This window comes from Podarcis muralis, chromosome 5, assembly GCF_964188315.1.
Source record: "Podarcis muralis chromosome 5, rPodMur119.hap1.1, whole genome shotgun sequence".
NCBI classification, from domain to species: Eukaryota; Metazoa; Chordata; class Lepidosauria; order Squamata; family Lacertidae; genus Podarcis; species Podarcis muralis.
The window spans coordinates 39,400,321-39,413,424 of NC_135659.1; the positions used below are offsets into that span (position 1 = coordinate 39,400,321).

A 13,104-nucleotide genomic window follows, 5' to 3' on the forward strand; every position below is an offset into this window, starting at 1 on the left:
TAAAGGCTGCAGTGGTAAATGGAAGGCCCCAAATTGTAACAGCATTTGATAATTTATTATGGGGCAGTTCTAAAGACCAAAGATGCTCTGAGTTACTGCAATAATTGTGAGGCAACCTGCTTATTCTGAGTCTTTTCTGATGTGGGTTATTTTTCATCACACATTGGCTGTAGCCATCATACTGGGTTTTTAGATACCTTCATTTCCATGTGAAAGTTTGATAGGTTTATCCCTTTTTTTCTTAATGCTGACTCTTAGCCCTGAGCCTGTCAATCCTTCTAAGCCACTATTTGCTATCTTTTTATGTGTGACAGATATTTCCTATGGAATGTGCCAGTATTCCTGATAATTTAATATGCCCATTCCCATCCTCTCTTCATGATCCCTACCATTTTATAGCCTTTGGCTACACTTGCAACACATGCCTTCAGTGCCTTTTGTATCAGAGATTCATTCACTTCCGCCAAATTTAATTAATGTTAATTAAGTTGCAAGAGCCATCATACAGCAGCTAACTAATGTTTTCAGCCCTACTGAGCATTTCTTCAAGGTTAGAACAGTGTTTCACAGAATTGGCTTCAAAGTCTTTTTGGAAAATAACATAGGAAGGCAAACGGGAACAACGAAAATAATTTTCAGGTATGTTTTATCCGAGTCCTTTACGCTTTCAAGTCATATTCTTTATGGCAGACCTACCACACTTTATAGTTCCATATAAGCAAAGCTTAGACACCTATAAGAATGTGGCCTTTGCAGCTGAATTGCACAAGAAAAACGATTACTGGGAATTAAAGATTTGTTTGGTAATATTCTCTTCTCTGGTGCCTATTAAGAAACCGTGTGTGTTTTGCAACACAGGCACAATGCTCGCAATGTTTGAGAGAGTAACAATCTGCTTTAACTTGTACTATTCCCATAAATACAATAGTCTATTTCTAAGAGCTACGGTTAATAGTTCTGTATAGCCCCAAAGCCTGCATGCCTTAGTCCAATGCAGTATGATAATTTGTGTATTTTATAGTCTCTAAGCCAGCCTTTCCCGAACCCTGGTGCCTTTCAGCTGTTTTGGACTACAACTTTTCGCAGCTCCAGCCACCGTCAGACTTGTGCTCTCAAACATGTTGAATGCATCAGGTTAGCAAAGGTGGCTCTGGGCAAATCGCTTGCTGCCAAAATTGAGAAAAGGAAACAAGGAGTTGAAATCAACCATCGTTCATCACATAGAACTAAGAATTTCAGTGGGTTGACTCTGAGTAAAAGTTATATGGCTACAGTCCATGCATGACCTTCTAAGGCACTTTCAGAGGCTGCACATTGCTTGCTCTGATGCTAAAAACTGAACAGATAACTGACAAAGGTGTTTGTGCTGTTGTCCAAATACAGACGCAGTGTTTTTAATAAAACCTTTTTTTTAATTTGGGAGGAGGCAGAGATTCCTCTTTTAAAATAGAACTTTACAAAATTGTTTTGGTGTATAATGAAGTGTAACCTACACAGCTGTGATTGGATTTAAGGACAGGTCAAATACGGATGCCATTGGCAGCTGCTGCAATCTTCTGCTTCTCGTGTCCATCAGAGACTCTCTGTTACATAAAATGGGGCGCCTGGCAGCCTGTGTAGTCCAGTCTCCTGGAGCCAGCAGTGTGCCGAGGGCCAGTTCCTCCAAGCTGGAGGTTTGGGTAATGGGGCAAAGGTTTTGTGCCAAGCAGCGAGCACGTTACAGGCTGTGTGACTATAGTCCACTTTCTTTCCCCTTGTTGTTTCATTGTAATCCACTTCTGCATGGGGATTTAGGTCTCTGGAAAACATTCAAAGGCCTCTCTTGAGCAGCGGGGCGAAATCTCATAAAGCTTCGGGAGGATTTGAGTGGTGAAAGATGCTTCTGTTCCCCAGGGCCCAGCTGATTGGCTCATATGTTTCCATAAAGCTGCTGCTCCCATCAGTAAGACCTAACCTTCATATAAATACCCAGCACACATCTCCGGCTGCCGTACTCTGCATTTGGCTCAGGGAAGTCCAAATCCTTTCCTGGGGAGAAAATGGCCAGCCAGTAAGTACCTTCCCTGGGCTTTGCTTTGCATAGAGTTTAAATGTCAACCCAGTAAAGTGTGATAATGTCACTAGATTCTTGCAGCTAGCAAATTTATCAGAAGCCAAGAGTCAGTCTTCACATGCTGCTGCTGCTGCCTCTGGGGCATGCATGATATTCTAACAAGAATCCACAAATTATTGTGGCAGGGAAGTAGTAAACAGTAGTAAAGCTGGACTCCTGATTCTGTGATTTTTATTGTTGAAGCTTAATCCATTGCAAGCATAGTTCTTCGTATTGTGACCAACATGTGTTGGGAGGGTATTGGAATAGGAGAGTTCCCCCTGTGGTGAGAGCAGGATCACAGAGTTTCTGGAACATGATGCCTGGCACTTGTGAGGATGAGTAATCTGTGCCTTCAGTCCATGTTCAATGTGATTTGGTCATGGGGAAGCTTGCATTTGGCTGGAGGAATGCTGTGTCGATTCCACTTTCTGGAAATATATTCAGCACTCTCACTTGGCCACAACCTGCTCTACAAAGTGAATATCGCCACATTTCTCTAAAAACTCTACCAATTTTATTGGGGGCGGGGCATGGCACAATCATACATTTCATCTCAAGTTACCTTGCCTCCTATTTATGCTGGTCAAAACAATTCTTGTTGAATTTATATCTCTCTTCTAACCTTCATCCAATAGTTGGAAGGACTTGCTCACCCTTTGTTTTCTTAACACCCTTCAGAGTTGAACATCCAGCAGGTGGATACAAGAAGCTCTTTGAGACTGTGGAGGAACTCTCCTCACCAATAACTGCTAATGTCACGGGTATGTGGATTTCTAATGCTTTCTTTCCAGATTGCCCCAGTGTGCTATTTTCCTTCAAACCTTTATGGGGTGGGGGTGGGGAGATACAGAGGGGGAGTTGAAGAAACCTTGGGTGTTCTTTGTTGTAATACTAATTTATTTAATTAAAGTCAAATATTGCATTTCCATAGCCTCATGCTGAAAATCCACAAATTGACCTAATCATCACAAGCCCTGAAATCCTGCTGCATACCTGGACTAATTAAATGCCATTCAAGTTAACCTGACAATCCTAGAACATGGCAATAGAAATTCAATACTGTAACAAAGCAACAAATCTCTGGACATGCCCTTCTTTCAAACGCCTTCCACGAAACAAAACTTTGCTCTCCCCACTCTCTGGCCTTTGTACAGTGAGGCTTTCTTCAGTGCAGAAGTAGACTTCTAAGTTTGGTAAACATATTCTAAACAGAACATCAAATCTTTTTTTTTTTTTTTTTCCTTCTGGATAACAAATGTATTTATTTAGCCCTATTCTTGGGGTTCATGTAATGTAAGTGAAATAATAGCTAGAATCTGTAGTACCTTGGAGAAGCTCTGTGATGTTCCTCCCCAGAGACGTTATGGTCCCTGAGGCAGAAAACCCAAATTTGCTATCCCTTCCCAATCACTGCCCAGTCAGAGGGGAAAATATGTTTATCCAAGCAACTGACAATTTGCTGCTTTTTAATAGTTTCCAAAAATCAGCTGCTGCCTTACAATCTGTCTGTGTTGGCTTGGCCCAGTGTGAGCGTATGTTGGGTGGGACCAGGCCTCAGGCTGTCCTTCACTTGCAGCAGCAACTGGGAAGGCAGCCTGTGGGGCAGAAGATGAGATGGGAAATTACCACCCTCATGTTTCCAACCTGAGTCTTCTTTTCTCAGCTGCCACCATTGTCAATTTGATTCTGTGAGGGGTGACCAGCCCTGAGGAGCTAGGCCTCCCCTCACCCCTCGCAAATATATTGATACAAAGAATAAGGGAAGACTTGAGACTGCCTAGTCAATAGGCTGCTTAGCAGCCTGATTTCTTAGTCGAACACAGCTGGCATCTTCCATGGGCCCTTTTATTTCTTAAATACGTGACAACGCTTTTTGCTATCATTGCAATAGGCAGGATTCCAGTCTGGCTCAGAGGCAGTTTACTCAGATGCGGGCCGGGTTTATTTGAAGTTGGCTCAGAACCATTTTATCATTTGTTTGATGGGCAAGCACTTCTTCACAAGTTTGACTTCAAGGAGGGGCATGTCACTTATCACAGGAGGTAAGCATCTTCATTTTTCCTACTTGGCATTCCCCACCGATAGCAAGCCCAAGGCTTGTCCAAATCAAACTGACTTTTAAAAACATTCTGTTCCAGAGCTAAGAATGCATTTTGGCTATATTTTAAGTTCTATGAAATGGGGATCGGCGATCTGCCTCACAGGCTTTCTGGACAATAACGTTAAGGATTGCATAGCATGGTGAACATTGAAATGTCAGGGGTTAATAATATCCAGAGTTCAGGCAACGAGGGCGCTTAGGGTTGGCTTACTCCGTCCTGCACATAGCTCCCCACCTCCACCCCAGCCTTTTCTAGAACTTGTTCCATGCCTCTTCTACTTCCATCCTTATTCACACATTGCCGGTAACAGCACGGGGACTCCACTCTGGTGGCTACTCCTTTGTCGCTTCTTGACAATGTCTGTAACTTCCATCCATATAGTTAGGGTCGTTTGAGCAGATATGTGACATACCACTTAGGGCCTGTTCTACAGTTACTCTCAGCAACCCAGAAATCCAAGATGCTATGACAAGAGCTGATTCTCATGCCTATGCCATCCCCCCTGGGGCATGGGAAGCGCGCTCGTCCTAGGTGACCTGAGGATTCCAACATACCAAACCAAAACAACCTTTCTTCCTTTTCTATAGGTTTATCCGGACCGATGCCTATGTAAGGGCAATGACTGAGAAAAGAGTCGTGATTACAGAATTTGGCACCTATGCTTACCCAGATCCATGCAAGAATATATTTTCCAGGTGACAAAACAAAGGCATATTGTAGGGGATGAAGCCGTGTTCTTTTTTTCCCCACCAGAAGAAATAATCTAGTGTCCTTGTTGGTTCTGTTTGGCAGGTTTTTTTCATACTTCCAAGGTGTGGAGGTCACCGACAATGCCCTGGTGAATGTGTACCCCGTGGGTGAAGATTTTTATGCCTGTACCGAGACAAACTTCATAACAAAAATTAACCCAGAGAATTTGGAAACAATTAAAAAGGTAAAAAAAAGAGAGAGAGAGATACATATGGATAGATAGATGATTGATAGATAGATAGATGATAGATGATAGATAGATGATAGATAGATAGATGATAGATAGATAGATGATAGATAGATGGATAGATAGATAGATGATAGATAGATAGATGATAGATAGATAGATAGATAGATAGATAGATAGATAGATAGATAGATAGATGATAGATAGATAGATAGATGATAGATGATAAATAGATAGATAGATAGATAGATAGATAGATAGATAGATAGATAGATAGATAGAGATAGAAAGATGATAGATAGATGATAGATAGATGATAGATAGATAGATAGATAGATGATAGATAGATGATAGATAGATGATAGATAGAAGGCAGAGGTTGAGGAGAAATGCAAAAAGGAAAAGGAAAAAATGCTTTTGGTGACGCACAGTCTGCACCTGCAACACAATATCTGATTAGAGAACTGTCTGGCTGTATATGAGGTCTGTGGCAGACTTCATACATGCCAGACCTCTCTCCCCATTAGAATCTAGTCCAGACATTGGAATACTTCAATAAATATTTTGCAAAGTCTGTGCTCTCAGAATGCACTAGTAAATATCATGCAGACACGGACATTTTTGGTATTTATGCCAGAGCCAAATGACATTCCAATGACATTCTGCTGGTTACTACCACTTGTGGGGCATTCATAACTGGATTTATGACATCGTAAAGTGGCCGTGTTAGCTTTATAGATGTCGTGCTTCAGCAAGAGCTATAAAGAGACCAGTAGTTTTACAGAATTTGCTATAAATATATCACAGCTGGTACGAGCAGGCAGACCTTCTTATAGGTGGTACCAGAGGACAGGACAATGCCATCATTAAGAGATTAGAGTCGGGTTGTTTTTCATTGCAAGAGAGAGTTTTTGTGCATGAAAAAACTGCATAAATAGTTATGTCTTAGCAGCAGCGTGTTTATCAAAATTAGCTGCAAGGACATGTTGCAATGTCAATGTAAAACATACATTTATGGCAAAATAACATTGCATCATAACTTCGTATATTTCCAAATATGTAGAACTTTTTTCTACAGTGATTGCCTCTGTTTAGGAAATTCTGTGGGGCTGAAATCTAGCAGAAGGTGTCCTCCGGCTGGAGGAAGGGGAAACATTTTCAGGTGACTACTCAACCTTTTCAGGGAACTGTGCAGAGAGGAATTGGCGAGAGCTGGGGAAGAACAGTCTTTTCCCCTTTCCTGTAGCAGGGATGTCCTGTGAGTGGAACTCTGCTTATAGGAACTCTGGATCCAGCCCAATGTGTGTAGGGGCTACTACAGTATTCAAAATCATTCTGTGAATAATCAAGGACTCAAGACACAGGCACAAAGTGGATTTGGAGGAGTCATCTTACCTTCTCATCTTATTTGCAGTTGGTACAAACCTTGATTTTCCAACAGGCCCATCCAGTCCCAGTTGAAGGGGGATTATATTACCAAGTCAGGGGAACTGGACAATATCAAAACTCTTTTAAAATGTCATATTCCTTGTTTATCAGTTTGAATCCCCCCCTCCCCCGGCAAATGGTTTCTTTTTAAATGTTTTGTATCTAAAGTCATAATAATAATAATTTTATTATTTAGACCCCACCAATTTGTCTGGCTTTCCCCAGCCACTCTGGGCAGCTCACAGCATATATCGGAACATACTACAACAACAAACATTAAAAAGTTCTTGATACAGTGCTGCCTTCAGACATCTTCTAAAAGTTAGTTGTTTATTTCCTTGGCATCTGATGGGAGGGCGTTCCACAGGGCGGGCACCACTACCGAGAAGGCTCTCTGCCTGGTTCCCTGCAACCTCACTTCTCGCAGTGAGGAAATGGCCAGAAGGCCCTCGGCACTGGACCTCAGCGTCCAGGCTGAACAATGGGGATGGAGATGCTCCTTCAGGTATACAGGACCGAGGGCGTTTAGGGCTTTAAAGGTCAGCACCAACACTTTGAATTGTGCTCAGAAACGCACTGGAAGCCAATGAAGATCCTTTAGGGCCGGTGTTATATGGCCCCACAGCCACTCCGAGTCACCAGTCTAGGTGCCACATTCTGGCTTAGTTGTAGTTTCTGGGTCACCTTCAAAGGTAGCCCCACGTAGAGCGCATTGCAGTAGTCCAAGAGGGAGATAATCAGAGCATGCACCACTCTAGTGAGATAGTCTGCAGGCAGGTAGAGTCTCAGCCACAAGGTACCAGGTAGAGCTGGTACCTGCCCTGGCCACAGAATTTACCTGTGCCTCCATGGACAGCTGTCTACCATGATGACTCCCAGGCTGTGCACCTGGTCCTTCAGGGGCACAGTTACCCAATTCAGGACCAGGGAGTCCCCCACACCTGCCCACCCCGTCCCCCCAAAACAGTACTTCTGTCTTGTCAGGATTCAACCTCAATCTGTTAGCCGCCATCCATCTGTCAAGCCCAGATGAATGTATGGACCAACAAGGCATCTTTCTATTATGCTCTCCAGGTGGATATCAGCAAATATGTTTCTGTCAATGGAGTAACAGCACACCCCCACGTTGAGAATGATGGAACCGTTTACAATATGGGCAACTGCTTTGGAAAGAATTTTTCCCTTGCCTACAACGTTGTACGGATACCGCCCCTGCAAGCAGGTTTGTTCACTTCCAAAAAACATCTGCGTACTTAGAATATGACTGCATTGTTCCTTTTCCCTTATGAGTAAAATCTATCCGCTACACATAGTGCAATACTTCTCGCTTTTCCTATGATTTCTGTCGCTTTTCCTTCTCTTACACAGTAGCTAAAGTGTCAGAAGCTGTGTGTGTGTATATATTTTGCAAAAAAAAGTATCAAAAGAGGTTTTTGTAATGACAAGCTCATTTTCAGAGAAGCAGTGCTTGTGTTTGAAGACAGAATGATTGAGTTGTAACTAAGTTCTACTCAGAGTTAGACCCCTTTAAACTAATGGATCTAAGTTAGGTCTGTCCATTAGTTTCAGTGGGTCTACCCCCAAGTATGATTAATGCTGGATACCCTTTGTTTTTTCATCTACCGCACCGGTTTTCTTATTCTTGTATGGAATTCTCATTCATTGGCTTGTACAAGATCAGCAGATGAATTGTGTCTTTATATATAATATATATTCTTTTCAGATAAGAAAGATCCAATGACCAAATGTGAGGTGATTGTTCAGTTTCCTTGCAGCGACAGGTTCAAGCCATCTTATGTGCACAGGTAAATTCCACCCTCTAATATAAGCCAACAATATAAACATCATGACTAATATAAAAGGGCAATATTGTTAGCACCCAGCTCTCTCTCAAGAGACAACGGAGTGCACCTCTGGGAGTGAAGTCAAACGGGTGGAGAATCACAGCGCCTCCTATGACTGCAGAGACTGGTAACGCATAACTGCTGTCTCCTGTATTATTTTTGCTGCATTAGCAGCACCGAAGTGACCTCTGGGGCGTGAGCCTGGGCAGGGTGTATGGAAGTCCTGGGCTGCCCAAATGGCAAGACCCCCCTCCCGGCTTCACTGATGTAGTCCAAAGGAAAGCAGAGCAATACGTTTGGCACCAGCTTGGCAGCAGGAGTTGCCAGGAAGCATACAGGGTGCCATCCAACTGTCTTAGGGACTCAACTCTGGATTTGTGTAGGGTTTACTTCCCTGAAGATATCTCACAAGGTAATGGAGGTTTAGGATCAGAGTTTTCCTTCTCTTAAATGGGCTCCCTTCCCAGGTTGACAAGCCCCATCTGCCTCATTTCCCTCTATGGCACATGTAGCCTGGAAAGCATTGCTAGAGAGAGAATGTGATCAAGTAAAGAGAATAGCATCTTCAAAAGTTTGTACTGACTAACTTACATATTAGGTATTTTCTGGAAGTGCAAAGAAGCACATGGAGAGGGTTGGTATTCAGGCACTCTTCATTTTGATGTTCTAAAAGCTTTTAATGATGTCCCTGACCAATATATCATTCATATAATCAATCCAAATTTGAAAGCACACATTTCTAACAGAAAATTGTTTGCCCCATATGTCAAAGTCCTTGTCTATTATTGACAGATAAGATTGAATTAAATTGGCAATTAAAAACGGGAAGAAACAGCATGCAGCTGAATATTGCACACTTTCATGTATGCAAAATGCTGCGTCGCCTGAAATAAAACCCACAACTATCTTTCTGAACAGCTTTGGAATGACTCCAAATTACATTGTATTTGTGGAAACACCAGTGAAAATCAACTTGCTCAAGTTTCTTTCTTCCTGGAGTCTTTGGGGTGCCAACTACATGGATTGTTTTGAGTCAAATGAAAAAATGGGGGTAAGTGATGTTGCTCTGCAATTTACATGCCCCAGGGCCTAAAAGTATATTATCTAAGGGCACAAAGCAGTAGATGCTATTTTATGGGTTCGCACAGTTCAAGTGTGATTTATTTTATTTTTTAGGTATGGATGCATGTAGCTGATAGGAAAAAAAAGAAGTACCTCAACATCAAATTCAGGACTTCACCTTTTAACCTTTTTCATCACATCAACACCTATGAAGATCACGGTTTTCTGGTTGTGGATTTATGCACATGGAAGGGGTGGGTATTGACAAGAAGGTTGCTTTCAGGTGATTCTCCAAACCGCAGTTTGGAGGATGAGGAATATTCCCTTTGCTCACATGCTTCCTCCTCCTCTGGTGCATGTGTCTTACCAAGTTTATTTGTGGTTTAATCAAACCATAGCTTCCTGCAACACTCAAATAATGCAGCAAACTATCATTCAGAGGTTTGGAGGGTCACCTGAATACAGCCTGAGCATTGCATAGCACTCAAAAGAGCTCTGAAGAAATCCAAGCAGCATGTGTCAAATACCGAAGGATTTTGTCAGCTTTCGTTTTTAAGAGTGATAGAATATGCATGCTGGAATATATCCTAATACTTGGGAGTAATTTTGCAGAGACAAAGGAATCAGCTGAATAATCGAAGACTTTAAGCCCAAGTCTTATTGATTTTCTGGATCCTGTTTCTAGATCCTTAGGGTTGCATGCTCAATTCTGCTAGGTTTTTTTTAAAATGCCACCTACTTTGAAAGACTGGTTGTGCACTATATTTTATTATATGCAGAAGTTACTGTATAATTTTTTTTTGTCAAACCAATTTTGTGGGCCAGGACTCTTCAGGAAATTTGATCCATCTCTTGCTTCTAGGGTGTCACAACAAAACCATGTTAGATGTCATTAACTGCTTGCTTTCAACATTTGAATGCTGATACTTTTATCCTCCTACAGGTTTGAGTTCGTTTACAATTACTTATATTTAGCCAATTTACGGGAGAACTGGGAAGAAGTGAAGAAAAATGCCCAGAAAGCTCCTCAACCTGAAGTTCGTCGATACGTCCTTCCCCTAAATATTGAAAAGGTACCTGCAATAGTGAAATAGAGTTCTAGCCTCCCTGGGGAAAGCATTCCATAAGTGGGGGCCACTACAGAAAACGCCTGTTCTCTTGTTTCCACCCTCCTAGCCTCTCATTGTGGCAGAGGCAGTTTTAGGGTAGCATGACCAGTGTGTTTGCATTACCGGCAGTCCCATTTACATAGAGGTTAGGTTCCAAGGCACTGCACGCATCTGTGAAATCATGTATAATTGAAACCCATTGAAAAAGAATGTGAACACCCCATTCTGCCCCCACCCTGTCCCCATTCTGCCCTTTTAGTGTTGTTTCAGTGACGTCTTTATGAAGTTTCCTGGTCACTTCTGGGTTCAGCACAATGCACGTTTACACCGTTGCACACATATTGAACACAAATGGGGAGCCGCCTGTATATGAGAAGGCACTACAGAACAGTGCCTGTTATTATTCAGTGAATCAAGCTTGCTCCTACCTGCAAACTTTTGTCCGAAGTTGTTTTTTGGTAGCACTGTTAGTACTGTTGGAAAATGGAGCATATCCTGTAAGAAAGCATAAAAATGTTCCCTCCTCACTACTTTTTTCATTAGCTTCCCTTTTTTATCCTAGGCTGACACTGGCAAAAACTTAATCACATTGCCTAATACAACAGCTACTGCAGTTCTGCACAGTGATGAAACCATCTGGCTGGAGCCAGAAGTTATTTTTTCAGGGCCCCGTCAAGGTAAGATCATCCTCCACCAGAATAACAAAGACAGCCTAGTAAATCTCCTCCTCCCTCCCAATCTATTTTCCTTTTGTGTTGTATCTTTTTTCAATTGTAAAACTGACAGCAGGAATTGTAGTTTTTTAAGTGATCTGTAAGCCACCCTCTGAGCATTTTTTGGCCGAAGGGCAGGATAAAAATGCTTTAAATAAATAAATGACTAAAAATGACTCACTAATTCCTGTAAATGTTCTTGTGTTTTGTTTTATAGCTTTTGAGTTTCCACAAATAAACTATGCAAAGTATTCTGGGAAACCGTACACATATGCATATGGACTTGGATTGAATCACTTTGTTCCAGACAGGGTAAGTATTATGTGCTAAGATGGGTGCAAATTAAGATTCCTTAATATGGTCAGGGCCAGCACTGATAGGAATGTGCAAGACAACAGAGTTTAGTGCAATTTTAACACTATCTTCAAGAGACTCTTAATATTAACATCAAGCCTAATCAAAAAGTCATCTGGTTTCACTCAAACCTGAAATCTATTTAAAGTGATTCTCAGCCCAGCATTTAAAAGGTGTTCATAGTGCTAAATATATTCTTTCACTCTTTATAAACACAGACACATAATCCATCAATACGGACATTAATTTATGAACACTGTATTTTAAATATCTGTCTATTCTTGTGCACTGGGCTAAATCCATTCTTCACAAAATTTCTGTTCTCGTTTTACACCTCATGATAAAACATAGTCATGTTAGAAAAAGTCTGTCATCTATTGGGCTAAGACTTAATTTTCAACACAGCTTTGATATGGTAAAGTGACCATCACTTTGTCATATTTTCATATTTTTGTGATAACATCCCATACCATGTTCTAATAGCAAGCGCATTGTGTAAAAATAATGTATGTCTTAATTTGTGGTGATTTTGCAATATCTAGAGAGTTAGTCAGTGTTTGACTAACAACTCTTTATATAATAGGGAGAAATTAACTTCAGTATCGTCCCCCACCCTTATCTCTTTCTAGCTTTGCAAGATGAATATCAAAACAAGAGAGACATGGGTATGGCAAGAACCAGATGCCTATCCCTCTGAACCAATCTTTGTTTCACACCCAGATGCCCTGGAAGAGGATGATGGTAATGTTATTTCTTTATTCAAGTCTATGCACATCTTTTCTCCAGTGAGTTAGGAAGGCTTTCTTTGAATGCCAGCCGTCTTACACAATAATTGCAAGAAAAGAAACGTTGTACACAAATATTCACTAATAGAATAATGGAAAACTTGTTCAGATTTTGGTTTAATGGTCGTTGCAGTTTTCTTGGATGATATAGTGGAGATTTGTTGAAGTATCTGGTGCTGCTTCAGCTAGGGTAACTCCTTTTTATTTTTGGTTCAGGTGTTGTCCTGAGCATTGTCATTAGTCCTGGAAGTGGACCAAAGCCTGGCTACCTTTTGATCTTGAGCGCAAAGGACATGAGTGAAGTCGCAAGGGCAGAAGTGGACATAAACATCCCAGTTACTTTTCATGGACTCTTCAAACGAGCATGATGGCTGCACCTTCACTAGACCTATTATTAAAGCCTGACTTTTAGCATAACGGATGCAGCTACGAACTGTACTTTAAAAACTACACCCTTCCAATTATCTGTCCCGAGGACCTGTAGAAGTATTTTAACATTTCAAAGAACTGCACACTGACAGAATTCAAGAATACTTTTATAATCCTCATGTACTGTAGAGAAACAAATGGCATATGAAACTGTCAGCATTTGGTATTTTTCATTCAACAAATAAATTTAACTGAAAAGAAGCATTGTCAATTGCAAAATAGTCTTTCATGAGTCGGTAGCCTGAC

General features: G+C 41.4%; 1 protein-coding gene across 2 annotated transcripts; it reads left to right on the forward strand.

The window, feature by feature from the left end:
- The first annotated feature begins 488 nt into the window (after positions 1-488).
- On the forward strand, positions 489-13,059 carry RPE65 (retinoid isomerohydrolase RPE65). 2 transcript variants are annotated; one of them, XM_077928605.1, is made up of 14 exons: positions 489-639; positions 2,774-2,856; positions 3,987-4,137; positions 4,785-4,892; positions 4,990-5,131; positions 7,637-7,784; positions 8,286-8,367; positions 9,325-9,457; positions 9,583-9,722; positions 10,412-10,541; positions 11,140-11,254; positions 11,508-11,602; positions 12,274-12,385; positions 12,646-13,059. In XM_077928605.1, exons 4-14 carry the CDS (start codon positions 4,816-4,818, stop codon positions 12,795-12,797), a joined length of 1,326 nt encoding a protein of 441 aa, XP_077784731.1. In that variant the 5' UTR covers positions 489-639; positions 2,774-2,856; positions 3,987-4,137; positions 4,785-4,815; the 3' UTR covers positions 12,798-13,059. The 2 variants fall into 2 exon arrangements, with proteins under 2 accessions (XP_077784731.1, XP_077784730.1); XM_077928604.1 differs by lacking the exon at positions 489-639 and adding an exon at positions 647-2,050.
- Positions 13,060-13,104: the final 45 nt, after the last annotated feature.

Bases quoted from the DNA above. Each gene is read 5' to 3' on its own strand.
- RPE65 (XM_077928604.1), top strand. The intron at 9,723-10,411 runs GTGGGTATTGAC...ATCCTCCTACAG, and splicing joins GATTTATGCACATGGAAGGG to GTTTGAGTTCGTTTACAATT. The intron at 12,386-12,645 runs GTAATGTTATTT...TTTTTGGTTCAG, and splicing joins TGCCCTGGAAGAGGATGATG to GTGTTGTCCTGAGCATTGTC.